This window comes from Thamnophis sirtalis, unplaced genomic scaffold, assembly GCF_051295495.1.
Source record: "Thamnophis sirtalis isolate CommonGarterSnake01/CBP01778 unplaced genomic scaffold, rThaSir2_p1.2 scaffold_1, whole genome shotgun sequence".
Taxonomy (NCBI): domain Eukaryota; kingdom Metazoa; phylum Chordata; class Lepidosauria; order Squamata; family Natricidae; genus Thamnophis; species Thamnophis sirtalis.
The window spans coordinates 161,164,958-161,183,200 of NW_028261381.1; the positions used below are offsets into that span (position 1 = coordinate 161,164,958).

General features: G+C 44.6%; 1 protein-coding gene across 1 annotated transcript; it reads right to left on the reverse strand.

The window, feature by feature from the left end:
• Positions 1-1,100: 1,100 nt before the first annotated feature.
• Positions 1,101-17,456, reverse strand: IFI30 (IFI30 lysosomal thiol reductase). The gene is made up of 7 exons (XM_087701780.1): positions 17,282-17,456; positions 10,689-10,871; positions 10,517-10,591; positions 8,974-9,063; positions 7,129-7,281; positions 3,584-3,652; positions 1,101-1,732 (listed from the first exon to the last, which is right to left on the reverse strand). Exons 1-7 carry the CDS (start codon positions 17,411-17,413, stop codon positions 1,577-1,579), a joined length of 858 nt encoding a protein of 285 aa, XP_087557906.1. The 5' UTR covers positions 17,414-17,456; the 3' UTR covers positions 1,101-1,576.
• Positions 17,457-18,243: the final 787 nt, after the last annotated feature.

Genomic DNA, 18,243 nt, shown 5'->3' on the forward strand with positions numbered 1-18,243 from the left:
ATTTGAGTGTGCAGCAAAACATACGTAGCGGGCTTTATTTATATGAGCCTAGGGATTCCATGCAAAACATTAGATTGGGGTCTTATAAAGTGTCTCATGCATACTATTTTCCCATCTCAATCTGTCACCTGACTCCCACCAGTTGTTTTTGGGCAAAATAAGTGAAAGTGAGTGAATGAGAGAACAACAACAAGAGACAGATGGGTGAATGTGAGTGATTGACAAGGGTGAAAAACAATCAAGCGAAAAAGACCATTGAGTCCAAGAATGGTAGCCTGCACATTAGTGCGAGAGAGGCAGGAAAGCGTTGGGCTCAATTGTTGTCATAAGTTTTAGGACTATCTGTAATGCCGTATTAAATTGAATAGCCCATGCATTGCAATTGCATGTATCCACACAAGAGAGGTGACAATCATTGGAAAAGACAAATAGAAGACAGCAATGGAACAAGAGACCACATAAGAGTGATCATCTGAGGTTTTATCCACAGAAGGAATGGGCAAAATAGAAAACCTTCCACCCACTTTGCAGATCGGGTTTCAACAGATGGCTAAATCTGTCATTCCAACCTTTTGTTGAAACCCGCCTTCTCCCCCATCCCTAGCCTAAGTGGTGGGATTCCAAATCTTTTCCTAACAGTTCTATGAGAGCGTGCTTTGCACGTGCAACGCTCAAAGACTGCCCTTGGTGTCGGCACGGATTAGCTGAGCTGCTTTTTAGCTCTGTTGAGGTGTGGCAATCCGCTCTGCCGCGCGAATCAGCTAGACTAAAAAACAAGAGAATATAGGACAGGGAAAGGCAGGGACGGGAGGGCGGGGCCAGCCAGAGGTGGCATTTGCCGGTTCTTCGAATTACTCAAAATCTCCGCTACCGGGTCGTCTGAACCGATACGAACCAGCTGAATACCACCTCTGCCTAACCTGCTTCAGGGACAGCATCTGAAGGATGTTTTTCCCACAACCAGATGTTTCAACCATTGCTCCTTAACTCACTCTGTCATAAGACCACCACTCGCCAGCTGCATTACAAAGGCAGGAATAGAGACCAGCTACCAAATAATGTTGTGCTCCCACGTGGAAAGAAAACCACATTATATTGGCTGTCTTGATGCACCTTTATTTAGCAAAACAGACTCTTCGGGAATATTAACAGAGCTGATGTCAAGGTTGGTCCTTAGGAAGACGTTGCTCCCACTTCTCCAGGTTACAATGGAGCTTCCCGCATCTCAGATCACCAACAGGACTGGATGTTGGTAAGAAGACATTATTATTTTTTTCTAAAGACAACATTTCTATTTGGGGGAGGGGTACAATCAATAGGAAGTAGGAATGAGGGTAAAATCAGCAACTTTTATGAGGTTAAAATAGGTAATTCTTGCTGAAGAGTGACAGAAACTACCTTTCCAGAGGTTTATTCTTATAGCACCAAGAAAACCAAGATGCCACTCTTCTTCCCAAAACATCTGGCCCTGATTTTTCTTCTTCTGCCTCCTTGAAAGAGTTCCTTGACGTCACTATATTCCAGATCCAAGCTCCACCTTGTAGCAGGGAAATTTGATAGATGTAGGATTAAAATCCTAAAAGGTTTCTTTTGCTTTTCCTTGGGCAGACTGATAAACTGTCTCCTCTCCCTCGAACAAGTTGGGTGCGGACTTCCTCAAGGAAGTGTGATTTGGGGAAAAAGGAAGAAACGAAGGTTCCTTTGGTCTCTGGCAGGCAGGTGGCAGATCTCCCTGCAAACACAAAAGTAGGTAAAAACCAGAGCTATAAGGAGGAAGAAGGATGATCTCAACGACATAATACAGGCTCTTAGTTATCACAGCACTTAGTTATTGGATCTGTGTAATGTGCATGTTCTTTTTTTAACTCAGATTTTTTTTTTCCTGTCACTCGATTTACTGCTCTGGACAAATTTCTGCTGTAATTTAACTTCTGGAAGCGCAAAGAAGTTGGACATCATAAGAGGGATCTATCACAAAAAGGTTGCAGCATTTCAGCTCAGGATCTCAGCAGGTCATGAAGGACTTCAACGAGTAGCAACAAGTTCTTTCTTGCTACTCCACTTGCTACCCCATTTTCCATTATAGAAGACTTATTTATCCATGAGCTCGTTAACCAAAGCATGTATTTTACACAGCATGTTTAGAAACCTGTTTTTGCAATAGGCTCAAACCCAGCTGCCCAACTTCATTTTAACCTAATTTACCGTGTTAACGCAAATCTAGCTTATGAGACTAGGGATCTCCCATTTTTGTCTCACTGCACACTGTATTAAGGTAATTTCTTTCCTCCAAAAGACTTAATAACACCGTAAACAGAAGCAAAGGACAAAACCCAACATATTGGAATACTTCTTACAAATTTTATTGGTGCGGATTAAAAAAAAATGTATCTCCCAAGTTAAAAGACAGTGTTAGATCTAAACCCTGAATGCATTTGTTTGCCCATTTAATACTAGTATTAAATAAATAGACCAAATACATTCTGGGTTTAGATCTAGTAGATCTTTAGATTTCCATATCACCCAGGAGAAGAGTGACTTTCGGCCATATCACATAAATAAAATACACCAAGGGTTGGACCGATTCTTTATCATTTGGGATTATGGCATTTCTTCTTCTGGTAAAGAAACAGGCAAAAGAAGAACACAGGTTTCATACATTTAGTATTTGTTCAAAAACTAAAATAGTTGTGGTTTTGGCTTTCTACTAGATTATTTTAGAATAGAATAAGAATTGGAAGGGACCTTGGAGGTCATGTAGTCTAAGGGTGCCTAACCCCCAGCCCACTACCAGGCATTGGCCCGTTCGGAACTGGGCCACAGAAGTGGGGGGTGAGCACATGACGCACACACACAGCTCCATTATGCAAGCCCGCCACTCACGCAAATAAGGCCTGTGCTTGTGCATGCACTCGCCCACTGCTCACATGTAACCATTCCCTCTCCCTCCCCCCTCCGCCGGTCCGCAAAGCTGGAAAGGTTGGGGAACCCTGATCTGAGCCACGATAGCACAGTGGTTAGAGTGCAGTACTGCAGGCTGCTTCTGCTGATTGCCGGCTGCCTGCAATTTGGCAGATCGAATCTCACCAGGCTCAAGGTTGACTCTGCCTTCCATCCTTCCGAGGTGAGTAAAATGAGGACCCAGATTATTGGGGGGCAATAGGCTGTCTCTGTAAAACCACTTAGAAAGGGCCCCAAAGCACTCTAAAGCGGTATATAAGTCTTAGTGTTATCGCTATGGGTAACTAGTCCTACTCTCTGCTCAAGTAGGAGAGCCTATTCCATTTCAGACAAATGGCTGAATTTTAGTACGGGCTCTCTGTTTGACTGAATATTTTTGATTGTTCTATATTTTCCCTAGTTTACTATGCCACCCAGAGCCTACTGGAGTCTGGCAGCCAATAAATTTAAATTAATACATTCATTTTTTTTATTTAGTAAATAATAATATGATGCTAACTCAGTGCGATATAAGCAAAGCCAGAATAACTCATAATTGAACATCTCCCCCAATTTCTTTTTATCCATTCAAGATGAGTGGGGAAGCAACCAGGAATAGTCCTCGGAAGAAAGCGATACTTGCCTTATACAAGCTGCAAACCAAGTTGAAGAGAGACTCTTGCGCCTGAGTTTGAAGTTGTTCAGAGTGCTCCTGAGGAAAACAAACAAAGCGGAGGGAGACATTTTCACCATGGCAGTACACCAGGGAGTCTGGCTACTCTGCAACTAGATTTCATCAAGAGATGTGAATACAGGGAATCTTTGAGGTATGATCACAACTGATCCCAAAATGTATGTTGCTAAGCAAACCATTTGTTAAGTAAGTTCTGCCCCTTTTTACGACCTTTCTTGCCATAGGTGTTAAGTGAATCTCTGAGGATGTTAAGCAGGGGTAGGATTCAATCGGTGCAACAACCGGTTCGCTTCCTTTTGCGCTTTTGCCTTTGAAATCAGCACTAAACCTTACCTTTTCCTGCAGACACCAGTGAGTAAAACCGCTCTGCCACGCCAATCAGCTGGGCTTCAAACAAAGGACGTATAGGATGGAATAGAGCAGGCGCGGGTGGGTGGGGCCAAATGATCGCCGGAACTACCGTTTCACCTGAACTGGCACGAACCGGCTGAATCCCACCCCTGCTGTTAAGTTAGTAACCCAGTTGTTAAGTGAACCTGACTTTGCTTGTCACAAGATTGCAAAAAGTTGATCACATGACCCCAGTGTATGACGGACACTGCAACCGTCATAAATATGAACTAGTTGTCAAGTGTCCACATTTTGTTCACAGGACTGTAGAGATGCGCCAATGGTTGCAAGTGTGAGAAACATTCATAAGTCACTTTTGTTCAGTGCCACTGTAACTATGAATGGTCACTAAATGAACTGCTATAAGTCCAGGACCACCTGTATTATCCCTGTGCAAAATGTTTAAGAATTGCGTTCAAATGCTCAAAACAGTCATTCATAGCACGCTCCAAGCTCAAAGGAGTCCAATTTTGAGCATAAAGGGTATTTTTAACCTGGCAACTATTTGGAAATGATCAAAATAACACCAACAAGATGGGACCCAATATTGTCACATCAACCCGTTTCGATCTTGAGACACTTTGAATTTGAGTGGGAAGTTTAGAACTTTGAACATTATTCTCTTAGCACAGTAAAGGAAAAAAAGGTAATCCTTTCTGCTTTCATATTAATGTAGTATTTCACCCCTTTAACCAAATAACAATCAAGGAATGCTGAATGCTTCCGGATGTTACAACTCAACACTGAAGCAAAAAAGGAAGAAGGTAGAAGGGAAAATCTGTTAAGAAGGGGCAGCGCGAATCAGGGCCCTCTTATCACAATCAGCTCAACGTTCAGGAGCAAACTGAAGGCCCAACTTTCCATCTCAAAGGGGAAAGTTAAGGAAGCAGAAAAATCTAAGTATCGGCCTCAAAGGTTTAAAGCAGGGGTGTCAAACTCAAGGCCCACGAGCTGGATGTGGCCCACAGAGTGCTTAAATCTGGAAATAGCAAAGTGGTGCCTCTGGCAGACAAAACGGGGCATGGTGGGGCACGTGTGGGTGGAGGAGACAGAAGACGTCCGTCCCACCATGCCCAGCCCCACTGGTTTTCCCAGGGAGGAGAACTACAATGCTGATCTGGCCCTCAAATCTAGTTTGATACCACTGGTCTAAAAAGAGCCATGGTGACGCAGTGGTTAAAATGCAGAATTGCAGGCTGACTCTGCTCATTGCCGGGAGTTCGATCCTGACAGGCTCAAGGTTGACTCAGCCTTCCGAGGTTGATAAGATGAGGACCCAGATTGTTTGGGGCAATATGCTGTCTCTGTAAACTTCTCAGAGAGGTCTATAAAGAACTATGGAGAGGTATATAAGTGCTATTGCTATTGCTAAGTAGATAGTCCTCTTTTTATAACCCTTCATTTAGCAACTTGCAACTGTCCAAAGTGATAACTACTGAAAAAAGTGACTTAGGACAAGTCCTGCACTTACAACTGGTACACTGTCCTCGTGGATCCATGATCGTGAGCTGGACAACCAGCATATGTTTATGACAGAGCAGCATCGTAATGTCACACAATCACCATTTGTGGCTTTCCCGGGGACTTCCAAAAGGCAAAGTCAACAGAGAAAGCCAGGTTTACTTAATGAGTGGATGATTCACTGAACAACCACGGCAAAAAAAGATTGTACAATGGGGCACAGTCCTATGACAACTTACTTATACAACCACATTGTATTAGCGATGAAAGTTCCGGTCTCAATTGTAGTCATAAGTCGAGGATTGTTAGGTAATCTCCCCGTTGGGAGAGCGAGTGCATTCAGAGAAGCATTGTGGAAGTGTTGTTGGAGAACACACAAACCAGCATACAGAGACACTGCAGTTCAAGTAGGCTTTTACTTTCGTGGAAATAGAGGTATCAGAGTCCATCAAGTCATACACAGATAAGACAGTCAGTCATTAATGTATTTCAGTTAAGGGATAATCCAAATAACATAGTCCAGTATCATATAATCAGTTGAGTACTCAACGTTTGCTAGCAGTTGCAAAACTTAAATAGCTCACGGCACTTTCTAACAGCCAGCTTCCAAAACACTCAGATCAGATCAGCCCAGCATCTAACAAACAGAGAGCTAACAGTCGTTCTGGCTCCCTCTTATGGCCGATTGAGGAAAACAGCAACCAATCACATTTTACAGTATGATTTAAAAAAACACAGATATAGCATTGTTACATGGTTTATATATTGCCAACCCAACCGTTAGATTATATTCCTAACAGGACTATCTGAACTATGTAATTAAAAGTGCGCTATTGATTTGCAGGAAGAGCATCCATCCAGTAAACAGCATTCAGTCACCCCACAATCCAACCCAAACAAGAGATTACAAGGTCTTAAAAAGAAGAAGAAAATGTTGGAAGAACATCTTTTTTTACATCATGGTTTAGCAGCATCTTCTTTGCAAGGCTTGATATATCTGGGGTTTCTAGAAGATTGACACGGCGGGGTCCTTGGTGTTCTCTGAGCTTTCTGGCAGATGTTTCATGATCAAGCTAGGTAACATCACTATTGCAGCACCAAGCTCAGAGAGCACCCAGGATGCCAGAGGTCAACCCTGGGCTACAATTATTCTCTTCTAAGATAATACAAGAAGACATGAGAGGGGAACATTATCTCCTGCCTCCAATAACACCAAAGGTGGTATTCTACTAGTTTGGGACAGTTCACCCGAACCGGTGGTGGAAATCGTGGGTGGCACTGCCCACCCACCCTGGCTCTATGGCATCCCATTTAGACCCCTTTTTAAAGCCAAAGCACATGCGTGGAAGGCTGAGTCCATGCATGGATGTGCTCACATTTGTGAACTGGTAGGGAAGGTAAGTGAATGCCCTGTTTTCCCGAAAATAAGACCTCCCTGGGCTTTTGAGCGCATGCGCTAAAGTAAGCCCTCCCCCGAAAATATTGCAACACAGCAACAGCCATGAGGTGACCATGCTCGCCGCCTCTTGCACCTCAAAAATAATAAGACCTCCCTGAAAATATGCTCATTTTGGGGTTCGAAAGAAAATAAGACCTGGTCTTATTTTTGGGAAAACACAGTACCATCCCTGATTAACACTTACCCCATTGATGAGAATCCATGGCACATACTCATGAGGTGGTTTCAGAGCCCTGGTGAGTTCAGCATTCCTGTGCATAAGCTTGTTACCTAGGTCTCCGTTCACACATGCATTGATTTCTGCTAGGGAGGCATTAGGAGCATACAATTTCAGGCACTGCAGAAACAGAATGAGCAATCCTTATTACTTTGAAACCAGAACGAGCAATTTTATTAAACCTGTTTCATTGATCCCTGATCCTCTCATCACCACCACTAAAAGACGAAGGTGGATTTGACTGCCTTTGTAAATCCTGTTGCTGTAGAAGCTGATATATTATTTGGGCTCTCTCTCTCTCTCTGACCCATCCACCTTATAGAAATGAGCAAAAAAAATGGAATACAAATACTATACAAGCATAAAAATTTAACAATAAATTATGTATTATTACTACATTTGTGCAATGTAGAGTTTGCTTTCAATCCGCTGGTCACTTATCGCAGGGGTCCCCAACCCCTAGTCCATGGTCCGCTAGAGTCCACGGTTTATTGGAAACCGGACCGCTAAGCCACAGGTGAGCACACAAAGCTCCATTTGTGCATGCACGGAATTTGGTGGCACACATAAAACCATCCCCCCTGCTGCTGCCAATCCATGGAGCCAGAAAGGTTGGGACCATTGACTTATGGCATCTAACATATTTCAGGTAGTTCTCGGTTAATGATCATGTCTTCAGCAACCATTTGTCCCAGTTATCGCAACATCCCATGGCCATGCGATTGCAATCTGCAACCTTTCTTGACGGCTTCCCCCAAGCAAAATCAATGGGGAAGCCAGCGGGAAATCGGAAGTCAGAATCAGGGGAGGTGCTTGCTTAACACCACACAGTGATTCACTTAACAACTTTAACCAGGGTCTGTTGGGACTGCCATTGCTAAGTGCATGGTCACATGACATCACACTGTATAACTCCATCCCTTAGCAACAAAAATTCCGTTCCCAATTACCATCATTAAGCAAATTAAAGTTCAATTAAAATGATTATTAGCAGAACTGAAACAGTCGGAGAGAAGAAGGGAAACTTTTCTTGATAGTGGAAATGGGACGAAATATAGCTCCCAAAGAAGTTGTAACCTGGTAAATTCAATTTTACTATCAGAGACTACCATCTAAAATTATTTGACCATACTGTAGAACAGGGCTGTCAAACTGCCCACTGTCACAGGCTGGCCACGCCCACACCCAGTTTACCAAAGGGGGGGGGAATCATGATATGTCATATGACACCCATGTGACAATGAGTTTGCTGTAGAAAGTAAGGAAGATGATCGCGACAGAAATATGCAAGGCATTTTATGTATTTCCTGGGTTAAAGGAGATGAAACATTTTTAGGTCCCGATCAATGAGATGATATTTGGAAGAGGCTCAGGCAGTTATCTCCCGGATTCACCGGAGTATAAAAAGAGGGAGGTAGAAGGTTCGCATATTATGATAGATGATCTAAATAAAACTAGTATTGGTCTTCCAGAGGAATTGGTTTTCTGGACTGGTCTACCTAGTGGAGTTCACACATACAGTGCAGACACCCTGCTTGCTAGGATTTTTTTCCCCAGCTTTCTCAGTTGTATTCATCTTTTATTTATTCTCTTTAATTTGATTTATTCTCTTTATAGAAGTGAGCATTCCTGGTGTTGGTCCTTTTAAGCAGGCGATGGCCATCCTCATGAGTAAAATGAATGCCCTGGCATGGCACAGTCCCTTGGCCAAGTTAAAAACCGAGTGTTCAACCTTAGTTCTACCATCCCTCCCTCCGAGGTCTCCCTGTTATCCCCCATCAGATCAGAATTGCAGGAGGGCCCGTGGCATACCAGTGGCAAGCTGGCGATGACATCTACACTTGACTCCATGCAGAAGATGAGCCCAAAATCGAGCAGCGGGTACAGGTGGCTGATGCAAGCCTGGGGAAGACAGAGCACAAGGGTTAGGACAAGGCTGTCCACACAATAAGGTCAGAAGATCAAGCTTACAAACCTACATCTACATCAAGGTAATCTGTCAGCTTTCCTAGTAACACCCCCAACGAAAGAAGCCTTGAGTTTCCTCAAAGTTACATTTTATTAGAGATGTCATACTGGCACATCTGGGAAAACCCGAATCTAAAAACTTCCAGGTTGTCCCCACCCAAGTGAAAGTCCAAGCCCCTGTTCAGCACTTATGACCATTGCAGCATCCCCATAGTCATGGCAAATGACTCATATTTATGACAGTTGGAGTGTCCCAGGGCCACATGATCCTCTTTTGCGACCTTCTGACAAAGTCAATTCACTTAACAACCGTGTTTACTCAATAACGGCAGTGATTCCCTTAACAACTGTGGCAAGAAAAGTCATAAAACGGGGCAAAATTCACTTACTAAATGCCTCGCTTAGCAGCAGAAATTTGGGGTTCAATCGTGGTCGCAAGTCGAGGGGTACCTATGTAGTCTTGGGGGAGAAATATGGGCTCTTTTCCTATCTTTTGTGAGTTTCTACAAGCAGAGGTTTAACATGCAAAATGGCTGCTGAAGCTTGGCAGATAATTAAGGTGTCCATTTCATAGAGCCGAGGTGGCGCAGTTGTTAGAGTGCTGTACTGCAGCCACTTCAGCTGACTGCTATCTGCAGTTCGGCGGTTCAAATCTCACCGGCTCAGGGTTGATTCAGCCTTCCATCCTTCCGAGGTGGGTGAAATGAGGACCCAAACTGTGGGGGTGATATGCTGACTCTGTAAACCGCTTAGAGAGGGCTGAAAGCCCTATGAAGCAGTATATAAGTCTAACTGCTATTGCTATTGCTATTGACCCTGAAATCCACTCCTGAAATGGGCCTTTGTCCTCCCTTGCTGAGGGAAGAGTGGGGCCTTGACACATCACACGCAGCTTCAGCTTGCAAGTTTGTGCTCTAAAGCATGCTGCTGTGTAGATCAGGGGTGTCAAACTCGATTTCATTGAGGGCCACATCAGGACTGTAGTGGACCTTGGGAAGGGCTGGCCGGGCATGGCCAACTGGGTGGGCATGGCCAACTTAATGGACATGGCCAGCTTGACGTCACTCCCCAAACTGCTGGCATGTTTCCCCTTCGCATTTGTAGACCGGGCCGAAGTTACGTTGGCGTGATCTTTCTTCGTATTGGGTACACTGGCCCAATCTTTCCTTTTCACATTGAGGAAATGCAAAGACGGCCCCCACAGGCTGAATCTAACCACATCGTGGGCCGGATACGACCCACGAGCCTTGAATTTGACACCCCTGGTGTAGATGCAGGAAGACATTTCCAAGTTGCAACCTGGGCAAGGTTGATCTGCTCCAACAGGTCATTCCCACATCTCACCCTCAACTATTCTCATTTTATCAGTTACTCTATAAGCACAAACCTCTATCGTGTTCCCCAAGCATTCCTCTTCGCCATGCTGGCATTCAAAGTGCCATTTTGTAGCCTCTTTCTTCTCCTGTAAGATGATAAACGGAGTGGATGAGAAATCTGGGCAAGGACTCGTCTCCATAACATCTTCAGTCATTCTGCTACACCCGGGGATATTCTCCTACCTCTGTATTCCCGTAGGGGACCAAAGTGACGTTCATGATATCGTTTAGCATCAACCAAGTGGGAAAGAGCATCAGCACAAGAAACTGACGGCAACCAGGACAGAGGGATTCATAGTAGAGGCTGACAGAGACAGGGTCGGCTTTCGGGGTGTTGGAGATCAAACTGGTGCAATGCTTCTCCACCTGCAAGAAAGGAAAGTCCGCATCAAGACGGGGTGTTCGGGGTCTGACTGCCTGGTATGCCAGCACATTAAAAAGGTAGTTGTCTTCCTTGGATAGGGCCAAAGAAAATACTTATTTTCCATAGCTTATACCAGCGTTGGCGAACCTTTTCGGCACTGAGAGCTGAAATGGGAGTGCACGCACATGCGCACCGGCTACCTGGTGTTCCTTTTTTTGGTGCACATGTACACATGAACACCAGCTGGTGCTGCGCATGCCAGAAAGAGGAAGAGCAGCCGCCCGGTGCGCTTACGTGTGCTGGAAAGATGATCTTCTGGTTTCTGGCACATGCATGCACACCGCCCAGCTGGTCTTCACAAGTGCATGCTTGCCAGAAACCGCAACACCAGGTGGCCGATGCGCATGTACACGTGAAGACCAACTGGCCGGCTTGCTGGAACCTGGAAAAGCAACAAGTGATGGCTTGCGTGCCCGGAGAGACGGCTCTGTGTGCCACTTCTGGCACGCGTGCCATAGATTTGCCACCATGGGCTAATACTGTATATGTTCTGCTGGTTCATTCAAAAGAACTTTAAATGGTTGGAAAGAAAGAAAAACCAGCATCTGGATAATTCTGTCATGGGGGTGGTAACCTCTTTCTCCGAGGTTGTGGGTTGTTCTCCATAGTGAGTGGGGAGGAGTATCCAGACTGGGTTGACCTTGTCCTCTCATTGATTGGACTGAGTCAGATAAGCTCTTTGGGACACGCCCCTGGCCACCAGGTACTACCCAGTTATCGACTCAATCCACTCACTGGAAGGTTCCCCATTCTGGATCTCCAGCAAATCGCAAGGAATTAAAAGGAAAAAATATTTGGACCCGACGAATTTTGCCTCCCTGTACCGCGCACAGCCTCCTCCTGCAAAGACTGGACTGCCACAAGCGCCCTGGGGCGGCATGCTGCCCTGGCCACTGAGTGAGACCGGAGTCACTCAGTGAGGACCTTTGCCAGGCAAGCAGGGGGAGAGGGAACAAGCCTCCTGGAGGCAAGCCCTGCCGCAGAGGTTTCTGTACATTTTGCTACCAGGCTGGGTAACATCTTCAATGGAATTTAGAGAGATGTCAGTGTCGGTATTCTTCTAAGGGCTTCACGTGGTCAGTAGGTCTTATGATGACGAGGTCACATCAGATGAAGGTCTTGTGACTGGGGTGGGTCCCTCACCTGACATGACCCTCACCTCATGTGACCTCCCTATCACAAGACCTACTGACCACACAAAGCCCCGATAAGCAGAAGAACACTGACATTAGCATCCCCCTAAATTCTGCTGAAGATGTTACCAAGGCTGGTAACAAGACCTTCAGAAACCAACCCACAAGCTTGGAGAACGAATCTCCACCCTCATCCTACAGCTTTCAGCCTGTCTCCAGTCAGCACGGACTTCATCCATCGCTAAGACCTCTGCAGCCACAAAGGGGAAGGTCTGGCTTCAGGACCTTGTCCATCTCATGGAGTTTTTGGTGCTCTCTGAGCTGATTGTTTCCTTTTCGGGTGTTTCATTATCTAACTAGGTAAGATCTTCAGTGCTAGAAGATTAATGTTACTGAATAGGGTAATGAAACGTCTGATGAAACCACCAAGCTCAGAAAGCACCAAGGACTCCAACATTCATCCCTGAGCTACAAATATTCCCTTGTCAGAGCTGGTGTCCCTGCTCCTCCTTTCCCACGCCTTTGGGCCAGCCCTCAAGTGTGGAGCCATGTGAAATTAACAGACAAGAGGAAAGATGTATATCTGGTTATATATCTAGTTGTATTATATAGTCTGGTGTTGTGGCCCAGCAGGAGCCGTTGCCACCAGACTCCGACAGCGAGGGGCACTATGAGTCGGCTCTGGAGGACCCTGGACAGGGTTCCGACTCCGAGGAGGGCGCAGAGAGACTGGTTAGCCACCAGGAGGCACCTGAGCCTTGGACCAGTGAGGAGGAGACAAGGGAGAGTGAGCCTGAGTCCAGCAGTGAGTTGTTCCTGGATGCCCGGCATCGAAGAGGTACTAAGCGTAAGGAACAGTTGCGCAGTTACAGGAGGTAATTGCACTCAGCTGATGGTCATTAGGCTCCTCTCCAGACTATAAAAAGACTACTTGTGCACACACCCCTCTTTGCAGAAGTCAACGCATGATTGAATGTCGGAGGACATTACTGTGAGCTTGGCAGGCTGGATTGCTGCCAAGCCTTATCTGTGTTTATTGCTGCCCAAGCTTGTCTGTGCCGGTTTGCTGCCAAGGACCTGTCTGTCTGTTAATTAAATGCCATAACTTATCTTTGGCTCAGAGTGTGCTTTGGTGTGGAACGAGGGGGGTCAGAACAGTCTGGTATGGCTCTGTAACCAAACAAGACAGACACTGACTTCAATGGATAATTAGAACTGCAGAAAAAACAATTGCTACCAACCTGCCTTCCATTGTGGACCTGTATAATGCACGAGTCAAAAAGGGGACTCTGAAAATATCTACAGACCCCTCACATCCTGGACATAAAATGTTTCAACTTCTGCCCTCAAAACGACGCTATAGGGCACTGCACACCACAACTACACACAAGAACATTTCCCCCCCCGAATGCCATCACTCTGCTAAACAACTTATTCCCACAACACTGTCAAATTATTTACTAAGACTGTATTACTATTATTCTTCTCATCCTTCCTAGTACCTATCTCTTCCCACTAATGACTATAATCATGTTGCTTGTATCTTTCAATTTATATTGTTTTATTTGTTTTCTAGTATGATTTGATTGCTTATTAGTAACCTATGACTATCACTAAGTGTTGTACCTTATGATTCTTATTTGTTTCCTAGTATGATATCTTATGATTCTTATTTGTTTCCTAGTATGATTTGATTGCTTATTAGTAACCTATGACTATCACTAAGTGTTGTATCTTATGATTCTTGATGAATGTATTCTATTTTATTTTTCTTTATGCACAATGAGAGCATATGCACCAATGACAAATTCCTTGTGTGTCCAATCACACTTGGCCAATAAAGAATTCTATTCTATTCTGTTCTATTCTATTCTATCAGTGATTGCATGACCTCCATAGATGCCATACACTAAATAAATAACGATGTATCCCCAGGCTACTTCCCAGTTTTAAAACTTAGGATGTTTCTTTCAGGAAAAAAATTCCTTCCACAACCAGGAAAAAAATTCCTTCCACAACCAGTATGAACTGTTATGAACACAGCCTGATTGTTATACAATACACAGATCTACCCTGTTTCCCCCAAAATAAGACCTCCCCAGATAATAAGCCCAAATGGGCTTTTGAGCGCATGCGCTAAAATAAGCCCTCCCCGAAAATATTGCATGAGGTGACCACGCTCGCCGCTTCCTGCATTTCAAAAATAATAAGACCTCCAGGAAAATAAGGCCAAGTGCTTATTTCGGGGATCAAAAGAAAATAAGACCCTGTCTTATTTTCAGGGAAACATGATAATTATGAACGATTGTACCAAGGAAGGTGACAATAAAAACAAAAAAAGCTCAAATGCTTTGATTCACACCCCCTCCCAAGAATTCAGCCATTTCCTCCTTTCTTTGTAAAGAGAAGTGAAAGTGTGAGGCTTTGCCAAAAACAGGGCTGATTCATTTTACCAACCGTGGGGTTTTCTGTCGGGAATTTTCCCTAATAAAATGGGCTGGGCCAAAGGAGGCTGGGCAAAGTCTCTTAGATTGCAACCTAGCTGCAAAGGGAGCTCCCTTTGTTTGCAAGGGAGCTTTTGAACTGGGAGCAGACTCCCAACTTTCTAACTGCGGGGGAAAACAGGCTGACAGTACAGGTAGTCCTCAACTTATGACCACAATTGGGATTGGAACTTTCCTCACTAAGCAATGTGGTCATTAAGTGAATCATGCCAGATGTCACAACCTTTTCTATTGCATTTGTTATGCAAATCACTGCAATCAGTAAGTGAATCATGAAAATGTTAAGTAAATCCAATTTTCCCCATTGACTTTGGGCATTAGGACTTCATCTATGCCTGGTAATTAGTGGAAGGCCATTACTGTTCCCTATTCAAACAGAAAGGTAGTGCAATTGTAAGCCAGCTGACAGAGAACTTAGTATATGATTGTAGATTTAGACAAAAGGTACCAAAATGTGAAGAAGCTTGAATTAAACCACTTCTGAACTCTTGCCCAAAAAATTTCAGGGACTAGTCCAGGTAGTTTCCAGGAGTCAATGTTGACTCAAATGGCACACGTGCACGCACACACACACACACACACACACACACACACACACACACACACACACAACATTCTGCATGGCAAATATGGAGCCGAACGTTGGTTAGTTACTAAGTGCATTAACAGCAGTTTATGATGGAAGTAAACTATAAGAAAGAGAGAGAGGTAGGAAGATGGGTAGGTAGGTAGAGAGATGATAGATAAATATGTATTAGTGTACGAACATGGTGAAAGGAAGGATAATTTATAAGGGTGGAACAGTACATAATTGGTATGATTTTGCAGTATTTTGTTCACTTCTTTTAAACATGTCTTTGACTATTGCTCACCTGTTTTCTGCACTTTGCACCAGAATACAATTCAGATGCATCACAATACAATTTTCATCACAGCCAGATGAGGCCCAGATCTCTAGAGAGTAAGGTAAGCAAAAGGGGATGTTTTGAAAGAGGGTGGCCGGGGAATTCTGGGAATTAAAGTCCACAAGCTTTAAAGTTGCCAAGGATGCTAGATACCCTTGCTTTAAATTTTGGAGAGGATGCTGGTTTCTACACAATTTAGGCCGAGTTCTGTGAGACCATTTTTTAAATATGTACTATAGATTGCCTTTTATTTCCTGATCAAGCCTGCTGTTTCCACCCACTATTCCTTATGCAAAGGTTCCAGGAATTTCTGCCTACTCCCTGTCCTCCCCATTGCTTAGCTGGAAGGAATTAAAAACCCAAGTCCTCTGGCATTAAAGGAGGAGCAGGAAGGGGGGAAAACCCAATGATTTGCAGGTTATTATTGCGCTATAGATCCACCCTCCTCCTTAGATAATAAGCGATACTTAACATCAGCAAGGGCTTAAGAAACTTAGTCAAAATTTTGCCTTGTTGGACTCTACGGGAAGTATTTTAAAAGAAATATCTGGCCAACTCCTATGAGTGGGGTAAGAGAGTTATGAAGATCTTCCCGCTTTCCGGGAATGTCATGGGTCTTCAGACCTTCTGTTATGCATTTCTTCCATCTGATCATCCTCGGCAGGAAACTCATGAATGAAGGAGAAACATAGTAATGTCTGGTGATTCTTCATTGACAGCATGAGTTCTTTGAAAACCAATTCAAATGTCCTTTTCTTGACTTCACAGCCAGCCAGCCAGCCTTCCTTCCTTCCTTCTTTCTTTTCTCCTCCTTCCCCCCTTTTTTCTGGCATTCATAATAAAATCAATACTGCACACACACCATGCAAACAGACCAATCTTTAGCCCACATCTCACTATTAATTTACTGCTGGAAAATAAACCATACCAATAAAAGAGAATATTTGTAGCTCAGGGTAGAAATATAGGAGTGCACTGATGACGTTCCCTAGTTTGGGGAATGAAACGCCTGCAAGAAAATAATGAAGCTTAAGAATGTGTGATAGGTAGAAATTGGATATGTATTTGTATGGTTAGTAATTCTATCAACAAAAGGACCAATGGGAAGGTAATCTAACTGACTACACATACTTATATAATGGATATAAAATGTAATTGTTAAGATCCAAACACTATATGGAAATGTTTATGCCAGAAATGTTGCACTAGGCCCAATGTTTTTTAATGTTTATCTAATAAAAAACTTTTTTTAAATTAAAAAAAAGGGGGGGGGAGAAAATAACCAAGCTCAGAGAGCACCAAGAGACACTCCCTCTCCATAATAAAACGTCCCATCTTTTCAAATGGGATCATTTTCTACCATCTTGACCGTTTGAGCTGCTTGCGTTCTTCCTTTCTTTGAAGGGTTTTTTTTTTTTTTTTTGAATGGACTTGTTCTTTTTGACCATGCGGAGAGCCAGCACCTTAAAGGTCCTGCCTCAGAACAGAGAGATCTGGGTTCCAGTCCTCCCTCGGGCACCCAAATGCCAACTGGACGACCCTGGATCGTGCGCTTTCTCTCATCATCCCCCACAAATCAGAGTCAAGCCTGCTGAAAAATCAAAGCCCTTCCCCGGTGTTTCTCGGGAGGCGTGGGCTGCAACTTTTCGGGGATCGTTCAGAGGAGGCTAGCAGAGAAAGAGAGGGGAGGGTGGGAAACAAGCAGCCTTCTGCAGCAGGAGGTTGCAAAGCATCCAGTTCGAAGCCGGCCCGGCATGCCTCCTTGCAAACAGGTTATCGGCGTGCAGCGGGAGCCAACCCTCCGGCTTACCTGGCAGGCTCGGGCGATCTCTTTGGAACTGCACCAAAGTTGCGGCGGATAACCGCACGTCGGCCTCTTACTGTCCCCGCAGGAGCTCGCCCAGAGGCTGCCCGCGATGAGGAGGAGAAGCCAACCACCCATGGCGAAGCGCTCCCAAATCTCGGCCGCCAAGGCCAGTTTGGCGGGGCTTTAAACTCTCCCCGCCTCGGCCCGCCCCTTTCCTGCTCGGGACAACCTGTTTTTCCTCTTCGTGACTCAGCCGGCCCCTTTGGTCTTGTGCGCCTTTCCTCCCGTTTGAAATCCTCCCGTTTTCTGGGAAGGTTGGGAGCTGCCGATGCCGTCACCCAGGCGCTTGATTGCATTTTGCTATCTGATGGCGGGGGGGGGGGGTTGCAATCACGACCAGCAGTCGATTGCAGAAGAGCAAGTTGATTTGCTGATTTGCAAAGGGGTTGAAATATAACCGCCGTATCTGATTCTTTTCATTCTCACAATAGGTTTCTGGGATGACCGTTGCTCCTTTCCCTTAAACCCTCCAATGGGCTTTGAAAGCCTTAAATGTGCCTGCACAAAATCCAGTTCTGGACTACCAAGGGAAGAGAGCTAGTAGTACTTCTGCTTCCCAGCTGGCACCGAAAGCTGAAAGCTTGCTGGCTTGCTTATTTACTTACTTATTTACTTGCTTATTTGGGAAGTTATCATCCAGCCCTCTCCCAGAAAAATGAAATATTCTAGGAAATATTGAAAAGGCAGAATATTTCTCTGGATGTGAAAAGAAAGAAACATGTTTTAAAAGACAGAATAGTTGCCTGTAGCTTCCTGCCCATCCCCACTGTTAATGGGCCATTAAGAAGGCCAAGCTAGTCCCTTTTACATAATAAAGACTTCTCCACTGCAGCCCCAGGGGGGATGGGAGTAAATGCATTATAATATTGGCCCTTTACTCAACTGACCACATGGCATCTGAGAAC